The sequence below is a fragment of the Apiospora aurea genome, assembly GCF_038362705.1.
Source record: "Apiospora aurea strain CBS 24483 chromosome Unknown utg000004l_segment0_segment0, whole genome shotgun sequence".
In the NCBI taxonomy this organism is placed as follows: domain Eukaryota; kingdom Fungi; phylum Ascomycota; class Sordariomycetes; order Amphisphaeriales; family Apiosporaceae; genus Apiospora; species Apiospora aurea.
This window is the reverse complement of record NW_027117391.1, coordinates 5,577,400-5,598,021: the sequence shown is the minus strand read 5'-3', so window position 1 is coordinate 5,598,021 and position 20,622 is coordinate 5,577,400. Positions and strand designations below refer to the sequence as shown.

Genomic DNA, 20,622 nt, shown 5'->3' with positions numbered 1-20,622 from the left:
ACCGTTTTCGAGCTAGAGAACGGGCCGGGGGGTTGATTGGGGTTAACCAAGGTGTGCCGCAGAATGGAACAATCAGGGGGGTGGTGCACTGGTCGTGACCACGGGGACGTAATTCAGGGTGGCGACCTCGTTGCTCCCAGGGCAAGCCCCTTTCTGCCCGTCGACAGAGAGGTACAGGAACCCGTTGCAGAGGAGGAAGGTATTGCGGCCCCCGTTCTGGGACTCATCCGAGGAAAGCTCGCCCGAGGCGCCCGGGCAACCGGGGCCGCTGCCGGCGAGGGCGTGCAGTTCCGTGGCAGGGACCGGGATAAGCGCGGGCAGACCCGGGGCGGTCACGGCGCCAGAAAGGGGATTGGCGGTGTCGTAAAAGACGGGTGCGCCGACTTTGTCGAGCAACAGGACGCCATCATCGGGTCGGAAGGAGAAACTAACCGAGCCGTCTCCGGTGGATGCCGCGACGTTGGTGGATAGATACAAGGGATAGACGTTGCCCTGAGTGTAGATGTACTGGCCCGCGAGCGAGCCGTCGGAGACCTGGAGGAAGAAGTGCTGCGGCTGGACGCAGGCCGTGGGGAGGGCGTGGCCGTTGAGACGACGGTGGCCGTGGTCGTGCTGGGCAGGACCGTGGTCGTCGTGAGGACCTCGGTGGACGTGAGCGTGTCCGAGACCGTCTCGACCGTGGTGCCCGGGACGACGCTCGTCACCTCGGCGGTGGCGGTGACGAACTCGGTGGCGGTAGAAGTCTGGAGAAACGACGACACCTCGGTCGCCGCCGCCGAGGCGATGCTGAAGACGGTCTCCGTCACGGTCACGATGGTGGACGCCGCGTTGCTGTTGCTCGGCGCGGTGACGTAGGCACACTGGCAGGCGGATACGTACTGCGCGGCATCGGCGCACGCCGGACCCGTGGCAGAGGCGGTGGTGGACGTCGTTGTCGATGGAGCAGAGGACGAGTCGTCGCTCGACGACGCGCTCGCCGAGGCGCTCGTGCCGGGCGTGTGGCGGCAAGCACCACCATGCTTGTGTTTCTTCGGTCCTGTGCGCTGCAGGTTCCGCTTCCCCGGCGCGGTGAATGTAATGGTGGTGACGGCCGCGGTGGTCGTGAGGGTGACTGTGTTGGTCTCCACGGCCGTAGACGTCTCGACCACCGTGGTCGAGACGACGGCTTGGCCCGTGACGGTCACGAGGCTCCTCTCGAAGGCGGTCGAGAGGACATGCACCGTGGACGTGACCGTGTCCATCTCGCTGACGTTGTCGACGACGGTGGTGGAGAGGGTCTGTGTCACCGTCACGGTCACTGGGGCCGCGCTCGTGGTCGCGGTCAACGTGCTTGTGTAGGTCGAGGCGGGGGCCGCCGACGCCGCCGCCGACGCCAAGAACGCGGAGCAGTCCTTCAGGGCCTGGCTCGGGGTGGGCACCAGGGCGCCGATCACCATGGTGGCGCACGCATCGTATGCGCAAAAGGGGTCGTAGAGATTTCCGACCGGTACGATCACGGGCGGTACGACTACAACTGGGGTCGTTGGTTGTGTGGCGTTTGGCATGATCAAGGGTTCCGGCATGGGCTGCGGCAACGAGGCCACCGTGCCGGCGAAGAGAGCAACAAGAAAGGGAGCGGACGCCTTGGTGGGCGGATAGGAGCTCAGAGCCAGCGAAAGAGTGAAGCCGGTGATGGTAGGAACTGCGCTCGTAAAAGCGGAACGAACCCAGTTGGCACATAGGGAGCGGTCGAGACCTTGACGAACATCTTATATGCGCCCGGTAGCACAGCTACGCCGTCCGGAAAACAACAAGAACTCCTGTATTGTAAATCTCCCACGGGATTATTTCCAAGGAGATTGAGGTATGCAACAAATTCAGACCAAGGTCATCTCGAAGCTAAAGGAACTATACTAGGGAGACCTTAGATCATTAGTGGCTGGCTGAGACGGGCTGGATTGGGCAGATTCATCATGAAAGCTAGTGCGCGCTTGGTCTGGCTGAAGGCCTGGAGTGCTTAAGCTTAGATCTTGGTGTTCAATAGGTTTTCATTAACAGGGGTAAAGCCTTCCGCGAAACGAGCAGATGCCCCATGATCTTCAACACCAGAGAATACTCCACGTTCTTAGTCGTATGGAAAATGAGCCGAGTCGAGACTCGGTTTTGCCCAGAACAAGCAGCGATCCCGTACGGTATTGGTGTCTGCACTTGCAAAAGCCCAAGTCACTGAGGATCATTTTGTTTATAGAACTGAAGTAGCGCCACCCGCTTCCCCAGTGCCTGTTTTTTTTAGCGACGGAGCTTTAGCACCCTATCAGTGCTTAAATCTCAGCCGCAGCTGTTGGGGTTTCTGTACCGAACGATTTCGGCTTTGGCCACTGGCATTTTAAAAGTCGTGGTAGAGAAAGCTATGCATGAACGATTGAGGATGATGCATTCAATAGGTGAATGACAACCCCTCTTACAGCCCATGAAGTCCGATCTTAACCCTATCCAGCTCGACCAGCAACAGCGCGCGACAGACGATGTTGCTCGCCGCATACCGGGCGACGACGGGCAGCGCATCAAAGTAGGAAACGGGCGTCATGGCCGACAGGACCGACGTCCCGTAGACCAGCTGCAGCACCGCCGCGAGCGCCGGGGCCGAGAAGAGCGCCTCGCTGATCCAGCGGCGGGGCGCCTCGAATGACTCCTCCATCAGGGCGGCGCGAGACTGTTCGATCCGCGAATGGTCTTTCCCGCCGCGCTGCCGGAGAGTGGGGAGAGCGAGGAGCCCGTACTGCTGCCGAACCGCCAGTATGGCGAATAGGGCGGGAAAGGGCCCGAGAAGACCCCAGGCCAGCGGCATGAGGATGGAGCCGCAGCGGAACCCCACTACGGCCCGCGAGTCGAGATAGAGGGATGTTGTGATGTTGTTGGCGACGGCGCCCATCGCCAAGACGTACAGACCGAAGTGGAAGAGGCTCTGAACGGCTCGAGGCTGGGCTGTAAGCCATCCGTGGTACAATCGAGCGAATCGAGAGGGCGTCTTGTTGACGGTCTTGGCCACTTCCAGCGGGGTGAAAATGTGTCTGATCTGAAGCGCCGGTGCTCCAAGTGACAGGATGACGGCAAGAAACGGATAGTGGGATGACAGCGCTGCCTTCTCGGCAATGTCGGAGCCCATGGACGACAAGATGGTGGGCGTCAGGCCGAGCACGGCCTGCGAATTGGCCAAGTTAGATGCATCACGACTCCAAAATGGCACTCGTCGGCTGTGAGAATCAAACAGACACCACCTGGTGGAACGAATAGACGTATCGTGTAAGTGAGTGGGGCCAAGGATTTGTGTATTGAGCCAAGGAAGAGAGCATTGGGAAATAGATCCTGTTGCACATGCCCCAGGTTTTGAACAATTGTTTTTCAGCTTCTCACGGTGCTTACGCGGGTTCTTCCTATCGGAAATTCTGATTCACGTTATTGGCCAGGAACATCTTGAGGCTGGCCTGCATACTGTACATTGCTTCGGATCATGCTGAACGAGATAAAAACGACAACATGGGGCGAAATGCCCAGCTTGTTGGGTGTTACAGTGAGCTGTCGGCCCAGAGCCCGCCAGTTCGGTCAGCGCTAGTGAGCAAACAGGGGTCGTTGAGTGGTTGGCGAATTGCTTCCAGGCAGCTCTGGGCAACACTTTGTGTGCCATTTCCTATCAACCACTGTTGATTACACCAAAGCATCTTAAGTACTGGCACTCAAGTAACTCTTGAATTAGGAGAGGATTGTCATCTGATACAGCAGGATAGAATCACAGGCCATTGTCGACTTTTTGAGATGGCGCCCCTCTTTGCAATTCACCATGGTTCGTCTCATGCACCATGCTGCCTATCAAGCATCAAGACTCTCCAGGAACCGGTGTTTCTCCACCGCATCGTCAAAACCACACAGCAGCTTCTTCGCCTCCACATCTCCCGCAATCCCCTCATACACCCTAGCCACGTTCCGCGCCGGTATCGGCAGCTCATCCCACTCGTCCGTCTGGATCGGGACCTCCGCGACGGTGTCAGCCGTCGCGTCGAAGAACTCGATCTTCTGGTCTGGGTAGCCGATCTGCAGGAAGACGCCCGAGGCCGTGATCCGCAGCTCGCCCTTGGTGCCCAGGATGCGCCAGTCGAGGTTGGGGACCCCCTTGAAAGGAGAGCCGCCGCGCAGGGTGTACTGCACGGGCACCGAAGAGGCCAGCACGCCGTTGATGAAGATGGTGTCCTCGGCGGTCTGCGGGTGGTGGTCCGAGAGGACGGTCCCGTCCGCCTTGGCCAGCTTGACGAAGGGGCGGCGGACGGTCATCAGAGCGTTGGTTTTGGGGGACACGAATGTCGACCCGAGTGCTGCGAGGTTGTATCGTCAGTTTCCGCAAGGCGGCAAGTTGCTAGGACTGATGACGCTACCTGTTTCAACCCAGTCGAGCGCGTGCCCGCTGTGGATCGTGAGCAGATTGCCCCCGACGCTCTTGTCGGCAAAGTACGCGACGTCCTCGAGCGCGACGCCGCCGCCCATCAGCCCATAACCGGCCCACGTGCTGCTGAGCACATCCCCGAGCTTGCCGGACGCGATGAAGTCCTTGATGGTGGAGATGATCGACGCGTGTCGCCCTTGTAAGCCCAGGACGGCCAAGCCGCCTTGCTTCTTGTGGCTCGCGATCTTCTCCGCGTCGGCCAGGCTCTTTCCCAGCGGCCACTCGACGTAGACGTCCTTGCCGGCTTCCAGCGACGGGACGATGCACGCCTTGTGGCGGTCGACGCGGGTGCTGCACACGACCAGGTCGACGTTGGGGTCGTTGGCAATTTCTTTGGACCGTTTAGCATCGACGACTCTGGGTGGGACGAGCCGTAACTAACCTTCGGGACTGCCATAGGCTTTGGTGGTCTCGGGTAGACCGTGGAGCTTGATGGCGTCCCTCGCGCTCTCGACCGAGCTGTTCTGGATGGCGACGATTTCGAATTTGTCCGTCTGTTTTAGGTAGGGCAGATGCGAGTGTAATGCCCAGCCGCCCTTTGACAGACCAATGAAACCAATACGGATCGGCGCCATTTTAGAGAAGGTGTGGGAAGTTCACACGCGTAGAGGGGGTAGCTCAGGGGTGGGATAACGGGGTGTTGAGAAAAGCTTCGTACAGATTGTCATCAGATAACACTGCTAAGATCGGGTCTCCATGTCAGATCTGAGATTTATCTGAGATGGTGGAGTCATAACACGTGACGACACCTCATTGCAAAGAAAATGTTTTCCGGAAGAAGCCGAGAATCCACCCGTGTCCGTTCGGAGCCTCGGATCACCTCCGGGCATGATCTACATATGAGAACCACCATCATGGTTCGCATTGGTAGTGCCATCTACCGAACGAAACAATACAGGTCTGGCGCTAAGCGGCTTGTTGGTATACCAGAGGAAAAGGCCAAATTAGCAAGAAGGGGTCTCGATTTGGCAAGGGTAGTGGTTTTGAAGGAATGGTCTGGCAGGTTGCCAGTTACGTTAGTAGATCATCAGAAACGTCTGCCTTACACTGGATCCCATCAGTATCTTGGTCGTAAGGTAACATGGCATCTAAGTATACTAATTACCGTCTGTAAGCTTTGGAGAAAATGCAACCCGGCTGGGATGGTGCAGCCAATGGGAGCGAAAGACTTGATCCTCACAAGTCGGACCGTGCCGTGGTGATAATTTTCAGATGAAAGTTGGACTATCTCTGTAACCGTCATCCCTGATCACAGGCAGTTGAGCTGGATCAACGCTGCACGGGGGGTGACAACGGAATCAAGAAGCTGCCTCTGAATTGGTGATTCGTGGTATCTCGACTTCCTATCAAGCAATCAAGGGATGCGGAGACCCGTGGAAACCACCACCGACTGCTCATGTAGCATTTCAGGGGTCTCACATGAGATCCGGAAAATATGAGGTGGAATATGTGCCTTGACCCTGGATATCACGATGTCCACTAAAACGCAACCTTGTATGGATTTACAGCGTGTAGTGTCTGAATACCTACTCTAGTTGATGTGTCTGGTACCCTTGAATGTGATCCTCGGTTTATGAAAGTGGTGCCGTCCGAGCCCGAGGACGCTTTTGTTTGTTCTTTTTGTTCTTTTTCTTTTCGACTCATACCAGCGCGGGCCAGCAGAAGCAAGTGACGGTCTTGCATATAGAAACCGCTAAACTATCCCAATTGAATAAAGCGAGTCTTTAATCTCCGTACATGATTGGCCCCGAACAGTTCGCATGGATGTTTCCAACAACCCTCCGAGAAAACCCTCCGAGCCTGCCACTAACCGCTCAGCCAGTCCCCCTAGCTAGGCGCGCAGATCACCGAAGGTTTTATGACACCCTCCGACGCGCGTGTGTATCTGAAATTCGCTTCGCCCTGGTGACTGAGGAAGGTACAGAGATTAATTCTCCACATTACATGTATACCATATTCAGTGTCGCACTAGAAACAGGGGTAGACCGCTTTGGCGTGGGATCATCCGTCCACTAATCATCTTTCTTCGTATATGTATATATGGCACCGGAAGTGTTTCGATTTGTCCACTTTATCACCCTCCCTTTTCAACTAACAAGCTGTGATCTTCTATCTGCTTGATACTACTAGTGACACACCCCCTGCCACCTCTGTCCCTTAACATTCCACAATGACTTCCGGAGCTTCAATATCCCCCAAGGACGAGATGCCACCCCCGGACAACCCCCAGAAGACCAGCAAGGGGCCACGATTCTGGGCCATCATGGGCGTTCTCGCCTTGACCAGTCTCCTTACGGCATTGGAAGCGACAATTACCTCGACGGTCCTGCCCGTCATCGTGTCGGATCTGAACGGGGGGTCTGGCTACATCTGGGTGGCTAATGCATACTTCCTGACCATGTAAGTCTTTATCTAATTGCTCTTTGTCTCCACACTGTGGAATTATTTTGACTGATATCTTACAAGGGCATCTCTTCAACCAATGTTTGGTCAACTTGCGAACGTGTTCGGTCGCCGGTGGCCTATGATCTTCTCGGCGGCCTGCTTCGTACTTGGAAGCGGCATATGCGGCGGGTGAGTGCTTTCCAGTCGATCAGAATGCTGCAACGTCCACATCTGGAAGAGCGAATCTAACTGGCAGCCTTATGGCAGCGCTACCAACATGGCCATGCTCATCGCCGGCCGCGTCATCCAGGGCATCGGTGGCTCTGGTATCAGCGTCCTCTGCGAGACCATCATCTGCGACCTCATGCCCCTGCGCGAGCGCGGCACCTACATGGCCGCCGTCCTCGGCATGGTCGCGCTCGGCACCTCGCTTGGCCCCCTGTTCGGAGGCCTCATCGTCAGCTACAGCACCTGGCGCTGGGCCTTCTACCTGGCGCTGCCCATCGGGGCGCCGGCGCTGGCGCTGCTGTTTTTGTTTTTGCACGTCAAGTACGACCGGTCGAGCACCCTGGCCACCAAGACCGGCCGCCTCGACTGGCTCGGCAACGCCGTCTTCGTCGGCGCGTCGTGCGCCGTCCTCATCGCCCTCAGCTGGGCCGGCAGCGAGCACCCCTGGTCCTCGTCCCAAGTCCTCGCCCCGCTGCTCGTCGGCGTGGCGGGCCTCGCGGGGTTCCTCGCGCTCGAGGCCAGTCCCCGCCTCGCCCCCAACCCGATGATGCCGCTGCACCTGTTCGCCAGCCGCACCACCTCGGCCGTCTTCGCCGTCACCTTCCTCCACGGCCTCGTCACCATCTGGTCCCTCTACTTCCTCCCGGTCTACTTCCAGGGCGTCCTGGGCGCGAGCCCGTACCGCTCGGGCGCGATGCTCCTCCCGACCATCCTCGCGCTCATCCCCGCCGCCATCGCGGGCGGCCTCTTGCTGTCCGAGACGGGGCGGTACAAGCCCCTCCTCGTCGTAGCGATGGGTCTCATCACCGTCGGCTTCGGCCTGTTTTCGTTGTTGGACGAGAACTCGGGCACGGCCGCCTGGGTCGGGTTCCAAATCGTCCAGGCACTGGGCGCGGGGCTCGCGCTCCCGACGCTGCTGCCGGCGCTGCTGGCGCCGCTCTCGGATAGGGACACCGCGCTCGCGACGGGGACGTGGGCGTTTATGCGCAGTTTCGGGATCGTGTGGGGCGTCGCCATCGCGGGGACCGTGTACAGTACCCGGGCGGCGGCGCTGGCGCCCGCGGTCATCACGGGGACGCCCAGGTCGCGGCCGGGTTCGCGGCGGGGGCGCGTACCAGGGCGCGACGGCGCCGTTTCTCGATGCGCTCTCGGCGGAGGCGCGGGCGCAGGTGGTGGCGGTGCAGAGCTGGGCGCTGCAGCGGTCGTGGCAGGTGGCCACCGCGTTTGGGCTGGCGGAGTTCCTGGTTGTCGTGGCGTTGCTGAAAGAAATACCATTGCGAAAGGAGCTTGATAGCGAGTTTGGGATGACGGAGAGGGCCGGGCCCAAGAAAGAGGCGGGAGAGGTTACGGAGAGTAGTGTCTGGGCGGTTATTTCGCACTCACAATGACGGAATACATGGAATTGTATGTCATGGTTAATGGATCTATTACGTGGAGGGTGTAGGCAATCAGGTCGATGGATCAGGGTCATATTATTGAAAATGTCGTGCTCCATTGGGAACCCCTCCAGAACTAGCAGAGTGTGGATATGTACATTGCAAGGATATATGCGATGGCGATATCATTGGTTCCATTTCTAAACGCCAAACAGCGCCTCTATCTTCTTCATGTTCTGTCCAACCAAATGCACAAACGACTTGTGCTCTCCTTTGAGTTGAAGATCATCCTGCGCCATGACGCTGCGTAGCAGCCGCGCGCGTTCCTCGCCGGCAAACAACGTCCCCCTGGTAGACTGCTGCTGCGGAGACGTAGTCGACTCACCCGAGAGGCAATACGCCGGCGGGAGCCCCAAGCAATCCTCCAGGCTCCGGATATGACTTTGGATGGTCCCGAATATCCCCTTGGCGTACAGCTTGGCGGGCAGGTCCTGCAGAGAAGAGATACCCCCGATACGGAAGACGGATTTCACCTTCAACGACTGGGTGGCCTCTGCCGGCATCTGGCTCAAGGACTGGTGGGCGTAGTGAAATGTCGAATTGTACAGTCTCATCAGCGTCACGTAGTTCGAAAGTACCAAGAGCACGGTTTCCGTACTGACGGGCGAGGCGGTCCCGTTCAAAGAGGGTGTCGGGCCCGGTAACAAGAGCTGAGAGTGATCAGGAAGTAGTACATGGGAGGAGCCGTTTCTTGCCGTCAAGGACTGGATGATGGCGATGAACTCGTTGGTGCACGTGAGTAATACAGCGATCGGGTTCTCAGTCGCCGTCGCCTCAAAAGATTCATCCTCTGGGCACTTCTCCACGGTGCTGCGCGGGTCGGCGAGAAATGCCCTTGTGGCCGAAGCGCGTCGTTCCAGCTTCTCCCCGAAGTCTCTCAGCGCGCCCGTCGGACTCGGGCGCGAGATGGGGACGGTGCTGGATACGCAAGGAAAAGAACGCAGAAATGGATCAACAACATGCATGCGACTAGGGTCGGCAGCAAAGTATATCATATCGAGGCCACCAGATGCACTCAATGGCCCCTGGGGGTGGGGTGGGGCGGCGCGTTGCCCCAGAGAGAGAAAGTTCCCCGGCGCGAAGCTGTTCAAGGCAGGGCTATCAACGGCCGTCGTCGATGTAAAGTCGAAGAAACTCGCATCATCTGTCCCAAGCAGCGCTGTGTGGAAGTCGGCAGGAAAGGGATGGCCATGGACCCCAGGTGCATGTTGTGCCTCCTCATCATCATCCTCGCCTGTGTGTTGTCGCAGCCCCGACGAGCGCCCTGGCGAAGATTCTTCAACGGACTCCGCGGCTAGACTGCTAGGCAGACTACCATCAAAGACGAGAGGCGGCTTTCGCGGCCGGCCGGGGACGCCAGAAGAGCCCGTCACACAGGGTGTGCTCTCGCGGACGCAGCGAGGGCATGGGCCGCCGGTGCTGTTTTTGGCGCGCGGGCATCGGACCCTTTTCGCCCTGCACCGGTCGCAGGCGGATCGTTTCACTGCTGCTGCCTTTGGCATAATACTTGTGGAAGCCAGAAATGACTGGCAGGCAGATAAGACATGTCGATTCCAAGGGTCTACTCAGACCCCCGTTGCTCATTCAGTTTGACTCGAGATTAACCCATCCAGATTGCCTCGAGATCAATCAACCGATTGATTGTGCCTAGTACTTGCGCGGGCTGGGCTGAAAACCCTCCGAGTTCTAACAACTCCAGCTCGGAGGGTTTTTGGGGAATGGCGGGGCTTGCCTGGAGAGCGAGCGAGCGAGAGAACTGGCTGCCAGGAAACAAGCAGCAACTGCCATATTTACTCGGCGATGGCCAAATGCGCAGACTGTTCGGGACTTTTGGCGCGATCATCGGTCACGGTCAATACATCTTCTTGATTTGTAACGTGCCTGAGAGAAGGGAGGATGATAGCCCTGGAAATCTGTGCAGGGGGGAATCTTATTATATGTAGCTTTGTTGTTGCAGGTCTTCCAATCCTTCCTTCATCAAAAGGATTCTCTACATGCATTTTCTCTCTCTCTCTATCTCTGGATAATAACCAGCCACCCAATTGGTAATCACAGGCTACTGCAGCGCCTTTCGTGTATCGCATCCTTTTTTCTTCTACTATTGATGTGTTTGCAGAGCAGTGGATTCCAATGATGGAGTGGTGATGGATTTGCCAGTGGAGTTTGGGTCGTGATTGACAGCTAAGCAGATGGGAGTTTATTAGATCTCCATGCTAGGGCTTAGCAGTGTGTTTAGTGGCCCCTACCGACACGCTATTTGAACCCTGCTGCCCTGCCTCCCTCCCTGTATCCGCACACCGCAGCCCATCCCTGTGGTGCTTACTGGGATCTGTTTTGTTTTGGTTTGGTCCCTTCGTCCCATCTTTTGACCCATTCATCTACGGTAAGCATCTGAATTCCCGCGTCGGCCAAGTCAAATCATCTCCAATGTCCATTCGCGAATGATGATGCCGTCGCCCTTCAGACCCGACTCAATTGGCAAGTCTTTGACGATACACCCTCATCATCCGATTGAAACTGCCGGCTTGGCTTGTCAGAAGCAATTTGGTTGATGTCACGTCATGTCATTCGCGCAGAAGCAGGCTGGCTGCAGCAGACTGAACAAACCCGGCGGGGGCCATATGCACCTTGCCCATCACATCACCTGTCAGCACGATGCATGTAGATGAAGAGGCTGCAGAACCATTCGGAGCAAAAAGGACCAACTGCCTCTTCTCGGCCTCGAAATCACGGCTCCACTGACCAGCCAAGCTACCGAAGCTCTGAGGCTCTGGGCGATTCAGATTGAGCATCAAGGGGAATGGGCAGAAAAAGAAGGGTCAATTGCTAGATTGGCCAGTTTCGCCAACGAGTTCAATGCCGCAAAACATCAATTTCCATGGGTGCTGCTAATGCCACTCTATTTTTGTCCTACCCATTTCTTAGCTGCTTAGCACCTGCACTTGACGGAGTCGCCATGTCTTCGCAGCGATAGTGCCCGTCTTGTATGATGGCCGTGGTAGCATCGAGCGATGCAACAGGAAATGGATGGGGGTGGTGGTCATCGGCCCCATCCGCCTTCAGCTGTCAGTCTGTCGCCCAGGCTCTACTTTACTGCCTTTGGCTCTTCTGCTCTGGTTATTTTCGGCTACACAAGACTGGCCAGAGCAACGTTGCTAATGCAGTGTACTGTGGGACTGCCACACCCCATCTCGCTGCCATGCTCCAAGCTCCCTTGGGTGCGCATGCTACTAGTAAAGTGCGAGCGCAGCGAAGGATTACACGACAACCCCATTGGCTACCGCGATGGCATTCGTTCTCTGGTTGGCCGTGGGCCGAAGTGGGAGATCCACTGTGGGCAACCGAGATCGTCTAGAGTCCTGTTGCGGCGAAGTCCCTGCTGGCTGTGTTGGCACTAGGAGCTGCATGTCAGCTGCATCCCTGCTTCGAAATAGTTACCTTCGAATTCCTGGTGCGAAGAGGAGAGGAGAGGAGAGGAGAGGAGAGAGGGAGATGGTCCCCTGCGTGTAAGTACGGTACTCTGTGGTCCTTGTGGTTCCCTTGGGTGCTGCCACGGGTGATGAGAGAGCCAACAGAACGGATCCAGACCATGTTTTTGTTTGTATGACCTGGCAAGCAACTAATCTAAAGCGCACATACCCCTCTTCTCGTTTCTTTTTCCTTGTTTCCCATTGATTCTCGGGGGACGGACTTGTCACTGTCTTTTCCTCTTTCTCCCTCTTCGTCCCGCCTCGCGAGGTTCCGCCTGCATCACCGCGCCTGCGACGTTTTCGAGCTACCCGCAACCATGCGATTCTCTCTGTTGGGCCGATTACTGGCGGTCGGGCTTGTGTCCTGTGTCGCAGCACAAGAGGTCGAGTGCTGGGCCCCGGACGGCAAAACAAGGGCGGACAATGAGACATATGTCCCCTGCAACAAGCTCGGGATACAGCAGGACGGCATCTTCTCGAGCTGTTGCGCATTGGACGGGAACCCCGACAAGCGAGACACCTGCACGTCGCTCGGCCTCTGCAACGGCGCCGACCGCCGGCTGCGACGAGGGTTCTGTACCGACAAGTTCTGGATGAGCAAGGCTTGCGTCAATGTGTGCATAACGACAGAGGTATGACATGGTCATCTCAAACCCATCAAGTCTTCTCTTTACGTCTTGTCAATTCTAACTAGTTCGCGTCTTATAGGATGGTGGTGACCCCAGCAACAGCTCCGTCATAACGGGATGCAACGACGGCAGCGGCAAGTACTGCTGCGGCGACACGACCAGCTGCTGCGGCACGTCGCGCGCCGTCATGATCCCCACGCAGGATAGCGTCTGCACGGCGCACACCCTGAACTCGGACGACGGCAGCGGCGACGCCGCCACCTTCAAGAACGCCACCATCGGCCTGGCCGTCGTCGCCGGCGTCACCCTCCTCGCGGCCGTCGCGTCGACCCTGTGGTTCCTGCGCCAGAACAAGTCCCTCAAAAAACAGCTGGCCGACGAGAAGCTGGCCGCGGGGCACCAGCAGGCGTCCATGATGCATAACAACCGCGGCTCCATGGTGCCGACCATGACCGACTCGAATCACCCCGGCGGTTCGGTGTATGGCGGCTCCACGACCCACCACCCGTCGCCCATGGCCGACCACAGCCACCCCTACCACAAGGCGCCCGGCTCGTCGCCGCCGCCGCACCCGCCCCTGTCGCCCCACTCGGACGGCCACCACGGCAATCTGCAGCGCTACTCGGAACTCGACGCGAGCACCAACCGTATTGAGATGGCTTCGCCGGACCCGTATACCCAGCAGAACCGGAACTCGACGCAGCCTAGTTACAGCACGCCGATGCACTCGCCGGGTTTGCCGCAGCAGTAATTTGCGTTGGGCTAAGAGTACGTAGGAGGTCGCTCTTGTGCTTGGTATGTACATTTAGGAAAAGGGATGGTTGGCGTTTGGTCAGCGGGCTTCCTTTCATTTGCTTCTTGGGTTCTGATCAATGATTGTTCGGGGATCTGGAAGTCGTGCGCACACATATACCCACCTTTTTGCCCAACATGGCTATGCCCGTGATATCCGAAAGGTCTACATTGGCATTGATCTTTGGGGATTTCGTGAACATTGGGAGGGTACTGGGAGCTGGTGGTTCCGGCTCTGGACCAACATGGTGTCTCATTACCTTTCCGTTATAATTTTCGATACAATGTCTAATGATCAAATACCGTAATTTAACTGTCCTCGGCTTCATCACCGTCACGTCTCCTGGGCCAGGGGTTGAGGCCTATCTCTTGTAAGTGTCGGTGTTTCGAAACGCCGCCAGTCCCAACCATCGTCCCAAGGACTTGGAGTCTCCAGGCCCGGGCAAGGATTGAATCTCGGCTCCCCGGAAATGCAATTTTAGAACTGTGGCAGCGCTCGAATGTTGCTCATGGAGCCCATTTCTTGGCAGTGAGCGCGAGTCTGCCTTGCACGGCTAAAAGGTGTTTGCATATTTCGCCACGCAGTCAGTCGGCCGAACCAATCACACCAGCTTGCTGAATTTTGGTCACCAAGCCACTCTTCTGACGCCAACACATGTGCTCCTTTTTAACCCCGCACTTGAATCTTGAGAGTGAGCAACACTCAAGATCGCGAGCTCACCCGGCTTCCTTCTACTCCGTCGAGCTACGTCAAATCCCAACATGTCGTCCGAGATCGAATCGCCAGTGCTTGCATTGCAAGGCCAAGAACATAGTCCACAGGATGACTGCAAACTTTGTTCCGAGCTCGTGAAGATGTTTGCAGGGCTTCCTATGGATCTGAGGAAGGACGCGATTGTTGATAAGCCGTGCCATCGACAGTTGTTACAGTATATACGGGAGACAGATCCGGCACAATGGCAGGGAAAATTTGATGTCATTTTCGACTGCAGTGGCGTCGATATACTCATGTGGTATGACCATGGCTCAAAAGCGAAGGCGATGCAGCTTATCAAATCTCCAGAAGGCAGCACGGCAGAAGCAAGCGGACGTGCCCTTAACGTTGACTGGGTCGATCTGAGCCTGCTCCGAGGCTGGAAGACGGAATGTCTACAGAACCACGGCCAGACTTGCTGCAACCCGCTCAAGATCCCTCAGGTGCACCCAGCGTGGCTTGTCGATACATATAACAACTGCCTAGTACCGGGAGACGATATCTCAGACTTCGTGGCGTTGAGCTACGTCTGGGGTGCAGGAAGAAGTCTTTGTACTGAACGGGCCAACTTGCGGGATCTCCAGCAACCCGGGGCTTTGACTGCCGGTCTCATTTCGCCGGTCATTTGGCATGCAATGGGCCTGATACGTGCCCTGGAGGAGCGCTACCTCTGGGCCGATGCGCTCTGTATCGTACAGGATGGCGCCGATCAAACAATGCATGAGCTCCTCCTCATGGCAAAGATCTATGCGTCTGCGAAGCTTACCATCGTCGTAACCGACGGAGATGCAGGCACTGGTATACCAGGCATCGAGGGCATATCGCCGTCGCGGGAGTTGAACCAGGTGGTCCTGCCATTCGCGTCAAACGGAAAGTTGGCGTTCAAAGACGTGGGCTTTGTTGCCAGTCAGACGCTGGGATCCCCTCCCCCCTATTACACGCGGGCCTGGACCTATCAGGAACACTCCATGTCGCAACGGCTCCTTATCCTTGGAAAAGGGCAGTTTCACTGGGTTTGCTCTTCTGCCGCGCTTCGCGAAGACACTGTGCCTGAAAGCCCCGATTTGCACCGCCTCCACCGTTTTCGTAGCCCGGGGATCCTATCCGGATACCCTGACATGCGGGAGCTGGGATCGATGGTTTGTGACTACAACGGTCGAGATCATTCATATCCGGAGGACGCCTTGGCGGGCGTGGCTGGCATCCTCGAAATTTTCAGTCGAACCTTTGAGGGTGGATTTCTTTATGGCCTTCCAGTCATGTTCTTCCACGTCGCATTGATGTGGGGATGTTCGAAGCAAGAAGCGCGTAGACGCATTAGCTCGGGGAAAGATCATTGCATCCTCAAAGGATCCCGTTTGCCATCTTGGTCCTGGCTAGGCTGGAAAGCTGGCAGTGTCTATTTCCTCGAAAACGTCGGAACGATTGAGAGTACATGGGTAGTTACATCTGGCCTCGCCCAGTGGTACAGCCACGAATCGCCTAAATCGAGGGCCAAACGACCAATTGGTCCCTCCTTTCCTGGCACAATACAGAATAGCGGGCATTTCGGTCTCGAAAGTCAGCTGGCTAAGGGATGGACAGCAGAGACGTATGAGCCTCACACCGACGGACCCGAAAAGCGAGTACACGCAAGTACTGTTTACCGGCACTCGTCTATGCCAAACAAGAGGTTTTGGTATTGGTTCCCAATCAAATACCTTGAGGATGAGCCGAGCCCTATCACGCCTCCACAGCACGCTTTTATATCTTGCAGGACAAGACGGGGTTGGTTCCGAGCACAGGAGTCTTACACGGGAGTCCTTCAGGTTGTAGACGCGAATGGTGATCGTTGCGGGTGGATTAGACTTACGAAAGCAGAATATGAAGCTGACTTGCCGCCAGTTGGCTTGGACCAGTACCTGAAGATAGAGCTTGTGGCTATTTGCCTGAGGAAGAAGATCCCATTTGCAAGACAGACTTTGAGCGGACATAGCGAACCCCCGACGGCGCAGAGGCCTACGGAGTTCTTTTTGTTAAATGGATGGACGGCGTTGCTTATCGTCAGGGAGCCGGAGAAATTGATAGGAAGGCCTGGGAGAGTCATAGCCTTGAGGATGTTGATCTAATACTTGGTTGATAAGGAAGGGATAGGCACCGACCACTCAAGGTCAAGATAGGTTGATGTACTAGATCGTTATGCAGTTTCGAGGTTTTATGCGACGAGTTTTTCTTCACAAGCAAATACACTAATCCTCATTGTTTTCGGGTCTCTAGCTCAACGATAATTGTGCGTTCTGCCCAATCAAGGTGTATCGATCGGATGTCTTCAAAAAGCAGTTTGTTCGTTTCTTTTAGCTCCGTATATAAGTTCCAGACGAAGTCTACTCTTGCAGGATTTGTGTTTCTTATTTGATATGTAGTGGTGAGGGTGTCTTAGCCACCAATATTCACAAACATCGGAAGCCAGAGTCAACCACATTAAATATGCACAGGTAGATAGATACACAAACGCCAATCGTATCAACAGAAGCAGGGTGTCCAAGCCCTGAACTGTAGCGGCGTGCTTCGCCTGGCTCCTTGTTGAAATAAGCAAACAGGCGCCGAAAGTCCAAGCAAGCAGGCATCCGCTGAGATAGGGTTAAGCTTCCGATGGGATCGGAACGGGCGGCTATTACGGTTGCATCCTGTTTGGGACTTTACCTCAACATGACGGGCGCTTTCGTTGCTTCCCGCCAAACGGCACGACGCGGGCCTGCCGAATCCCGATCCTTTGGGAGTACCCCCAGACTAACCCGGAAGGATGCATTGCCTTACATCACCATTCCAGAACTCAGTGGGGTTTCTCGCGCATAGATATTGGCGACCCAGTGCGCCAGAGTGTTGTTTGTAACGCACAGTCTCGCCAACTCACTCTAATCATCGTCAAGCCAGCCATTACTAGACGATGCGACCCGGGCCGCTGATCATCGCGTTCGGATTACTGAATGCCGGACGGGCATCGTCAACTAACCAGCGCCAATGGGCGTATCCCGACTGGAGAGCCGACAAGGTATTCAAGCGTCAAGATGGCACCGGCGCTTGCCCACTACCCCAAGCGATGTCGGTCACGGCGCCGAAGAGGACCCCCTTTGTGCCGTTGTCACAACCCGAGCTGGAGTCCATCATCGAGTGGCTGGGAAGTTCGTCACTTGGCCTCAACCTATCAGACCCGTCTAGTTCCACTTTGGCCATGAGTGACAACTACATCAATCAAATCGAGATCCTCAAGCCGAACAAGACGGACGTCACCAGCTATCTCAGCGGCAACGCCAGCTCAGTACCACGGTATGCGCGGGTGGTTATCAATGAGGGGGCAGCTGCAGTACCCGGCGTGGTCCAGTACTATGTAAGTGACTATTGCCTGCCTCGAGCCGTGCGACGCGGCTGATACGTGCAGGTCGGGCCCCTGCCCATCTCGAACTCGACGACCATGAGGCCGCTGGACTACTTCTACAACGGCCCGAACGGCCCCAAGGTCCTCTTCAGCGGCGGCCTGTACGACGCGCCCCGGCGGCGGGCGGTCGAGGCCATCGTCACGAAGACCATGTCGAGCATCGCGGACGTCACGCTCGACCTCACGGGGCTGGCCTACTACGGCACCGACGACAACCGGACCAACGCCGTCTACTTTGTGCAGAACCCGTACTCGACCGACGGCACGGCGGGCGTGACCTGGCTGCCCTGGCGGCGGCGCGCGCAGAACCCCTGGGACCAGCCCTCGGACCTGTATGTGAGCCTGGACATTACGGGGACGGACCCGTCGCTGTACCATTTGCGGATGATTGTCTACAATCTCGTCGTGTACAACTCGACGGACGCGTTTCGTGCGGCCTGGGCCGCGGGCGAGATCACCAAGACGCCCAAACCGACGACGAACGATTCGTTCTTGAACAAGAATCGGACTGGCCCTGTCCGAGATCTCGAGGATCGGTTTGCCCCTACTATGCTCACACTTGACGGAAATAGATACAGAGTCGACATTGCGAACAACTACGTGACGTACATGGGTTGGTCCTTCTACATGAGGTTCGACAAGGATACCGGGGTCCAGTTCTACGATGTCAGGTTCAAGGGCGAGAGCGTCTTGTACGAGCTGTCCCTCCAAGGTAAGTATACCTATCTACCCTGTTAAAGCTCTACAACACTGACGTTGAGCAGACGCCCTCGTGCAGTACGCCGGCAACAACCCGTTCCAGACCGGGACCGCGTACAGCGACCGCTTCTACGGCATCGGCGCCCAAGCCGTGCAGCCGATCCCGGGCTACGACTGCCCGTACCACGCGACCTACCTCAACGCGACCTTCAACGACGGCGGCAGCCTGCGGACCATCCAAAAGTCCCTCTGCCTCTTCGAGACGGACATCGGCACCCCGCTGACGCGCCACGACGTCTACGACAACTGGAAGCAGTCGACCAAGGGCTCCAAGCTGGTGGTGCGCATGGTCGCGACCCTGGGCAACTACGACTACCTCTGGGACTACGGCTTCGTGGTGGACGGCAGTATTACGGTGGACGCGCGCGCCTCGGGCTACGTCCAGGCCGACTACTACCGCGCCGCCGACGAGGCGCGGTGGGGCCCGCGCATCGGCGAGACCATCTCGGGGACCATGCACACGCACGTCATGAACTTCAAGTGCGACTTCGACCTCGTCGATACGCGCAACACTTTTACGAAAACGGACCTCGTCGTCGAAAACATCACGCAGCCCTGGTACCCCGAGCGCGGCGTCTTCGAGTCGATGCGGTACAACAGCAGCGACCTCGCTTCGGAAGCCGAGGGCAGGCAGCTGCCCGTCCCGGCGAACGGGCAGAGCATGTACACGGTCGTGAACAAGGACCGCCTCAACGCCTGGGGACAGCCGCGCGGGTACCGCATCGTGCCCGGCCTGAGCAACGTCTACCTGCCCTCGCAGAACTCGCCCTTCTTCCTCAAGTCGGGCCAGCACGCCAAGCAGGCCTTCTCGGTCTCGCGCCAGCACGACACCGAGCCCGCCTCGACCGCGGCGCTGAGCGGGAACGTGCCCGAGGCGCCGCTGGTGGAGTTCTGGCGGTTCTTCGCGGACGACGAGCCCCTGCAGCAGGAGGACCTGGTCGTCTGGGCGAACCTGGGCATGCACCACTACGTGCGGTCCGAGGACCTGCCCAACACGCTGCCGGCCGAGGCGCACGCGAGCCTGATGCTGGCGCCCCAGAACTGGGCGCTGCGGGGCGGGGAGAACACGCAGGACCTGGCCAACGCGGTGATGTATCAATGGAACATCACGAACGCCGACGGGGTCGCGGTGCCGGAAACGAACGGGGTCGACGCGCCCGGGTGTTTGGCGCTGGGGGCGGACGACGAGTTGCTGGGGGTGTTTGAGGAGCAGTGAGGCAAGTAGCACCTCGTCTGGCGGGAGAGCAAGTGCAAGGCATATCATGTACGTACACGGATGGCACCCAGATCAGCGGGAATCGTTATCAGTTTTTGGCAGGATTAGTAATATCCGATCTTGTTCGAATGCTTTATTGATCTATCGCTTCCATCACAGCCATGGGAATTGCACCACCACATGGCGACTGTTATGATGGACCTAGAAGGAGGAGAAGAAGAAGAAGAAGAAGAAGAAGGAGCTGCACACTCTACACGGGAGCGCATGCATGGATTGGCGAGCGAGGGGGTGCAGCGTGTTTATCGAGTTTTCCTGCTTAAGCGAGCGACCATCCATCTCCGCGGGCATGCACCAGACACGTGAGGACCGTACCGTACCGTATACCGGTACTGGTTTTTCTTCGCTTCGTTTCTTGGCCTTCTCCACCACTCTGCTTCCTCATTTTCTGCTTGTCGACAAATCGTGGAGCCCAAGTGCCCGGATAGGTTCTGCGGTGGTCATGCCCAGGATCAGACATGGGCCCCGTTCGGACGGGCGATTTGACTCGCTGGGGCGGGTGTCGCGGGGGAAAAGTCTTAGGGGCGGGTTTGGGCCTGAACTTTCTGTGAGGAGGTGGGGTTTCTGGTGGATTGGGTTGTGGTTTTCTTGGTTCGGGTCTTCCTTCCCCCCTGCATTTTCATCCTTTTGAACCAGCGACAGCCGGGGTCACCGAGAAGAGGGTTGATTGAGCATCGTCGAAAGCGGCATCCCAGAGAAACGGCAGCAGGAAAGGGGCCCACGTGAAGCATTCAGCATGCGGGGTCTTGACCTATCAAGCCTCAGGTATTGCTCCGCTAGTAATATGACAACTATGACAGCTATGACAGCTATGACAGCTATGACAGCTATGACAGCTATGACAGCTATGACAGCTATGACAGCTGAGTAATAACAGGGCGCGCGGATGCACGAGGGGTGCATTGCAGTCCGTGGTCGCTGGGAGCTGGTCGCCAAAACAAAGTGGCGGCACCCAGATCGGCAGCGCCACGGCAGCCTGGTGGTAGTGGGAGTGGGGGGCGGCCGAT

General features: G+C 57.2%; 8 protein-coding genes across 8 annotated transcripts; 3 read left to right on the top strand and 5 right to left on the bottom strand.

The window, feature by feature from the left end:
- Window positions 1-72: 72 nt before the first annotated feature.
- PG986_006521 (uncharacterized protein) lies at window positions 73-1,719 on the bottom strand (the record flags this gene model as incomplete). Its single annotated transcript, XM_066842743.1, has 1 exon — window positions 73-1,719. The coding sequence occupies one exon, from the start codon at window positions 1,717-1,719 to the stop codon at window positions 73-75; it is 1,647 nt and encodes a 548-aa protein (XP_066702605.1).
- A 721-nt stretch (window positions 1,720-2,440) lies between these two features.
- On the bottom strand, window positions 2,441-3,479 carry PG986_006520 (uncharacterized protein; the record flags this gene model as incomplete). Its single annotated transcript, XM_066842742.1, has 2 exons — window positions 2,441-3,181; window positions 3,435-3,479. 2 exons carry the CDS (start codon window positions 3,477-3,479, stop codon window positions 2,441-2,443), a joined length of 786 nt encoding a protein of 261 aa, XP_066702604.1.
- A 367-nt stretch (window positions 3,480-3,846) lies between these two features.
- On the bottom strand, window positions 3,847-5,049 carry PG986_006519 (oxidoreductase; the record flags this gene model as incomplete). The annotated part of the gene is made up of 3 exons (XM_066842741.1): window positions 3,847-4,346; window positions 4,407-4,805; window positions 4,857-5,049. The coding sequence occupies 3 exons, from the start codon at window positions 5,047-5,049 to the stop codon at window positions 3,847-3,849; spliced, it is 1,092 nt and encodes a 363-aa protein (XP_066702603.1).
- Window positions 5,050-6,644: 1,595 nt separating this feature from the next.
- PG986_006518 (methylenomycin A resistance protein) lies at window positions 6,645-8,378 on the top strand (the record flags this gene model as incomplete). Its single annotated transcript, XM_066842740.1, has 3 exons — window positions 6,645-6,874; window positions 6,941-7,048; window positions 7,127-8,378. 3 exons carry the CDS (start codon window positions 6,645-6,647, stop codon window positions 8,376-8,378), a joined length of 1,590 nt encoding a protein of 529 aa, XP_066702602.1.
- A 285-nt stretch (window positions 8,379-8,663) lies between these two features.
- On the bottom strand, window positions 8,664-10,025 carry PG986_006517 (uncharacterized protein; the record flags this gene model as incomplete). The annotated part of the gene is made up of 1 exon (XM_066842739.1): window positions 8,664-10,025. One exon carries the CDS (start codon window positions 10,023-10,025, stop codon window positions 8,664-8,666), a length of 1,362 nt encoding a protein of 453 aa, XP_066702601.1.
- A 2,309-nt stretch (window positions 10,026-12,334) lies between these two features.
- On the bottom strand, window positions 12,335-13,043 carry PG986_006516 (uncharacterized protein; the record flags this gene model as incomplete). Its single annotated transcript, XM_066842738.1, has 2 exons — window positions 12,335-12,661; window positions 12,714-13,043. 2 exons carry the CDS (start codon window positions 13,041-13,043, stop codon window positions 12,335-12,337), a joined length of 657 nt encoding a protein of 218 aa, XP_066702600.1.
- A 1,133-nt stretch (window positions 13,044-14,176) lies between these two features.
- PG986_006515 (uncharacterized protein) lies at window positions 14,177-16,276 on the top strand (the record flags this gene model as incomplete). The annotated part of the gene is made up of 1 exon (XM_066842737.1): window positions 14,177-16,276. The coding sequence occupies one exon, from the start codon at window positions 14,177-14,179 to the stop codon at window positions 16,274-16,276; it is 2,100 nt and encodes a 699-aa protein (XP_066702599.1).
- An 818-nt stretch (window positions 16,277-17,094) lies between these two features.
- Window positions 17,095-19,558, top strand: PG986_006514 (uncharacterized protein; the record flags this gene model as incomplete). The annotated part of the gene is made up of 3 exons (XM_066842736.1): window positions 17,095-17,535; window positions 17,587-18,295; window positions 18,348-19,558. The coding sequence occupies 3 exons, from the start codon at window positions 17,095-17,097 to the stop codon at window positions 19,556-19,558; spliced, it is 2,361 nt and encodes a 786-aa protein (XP_066702598.1).
- Between the last annotated feature and the right edge of the window lie 1,064 nt (window positions 19,559-20,622).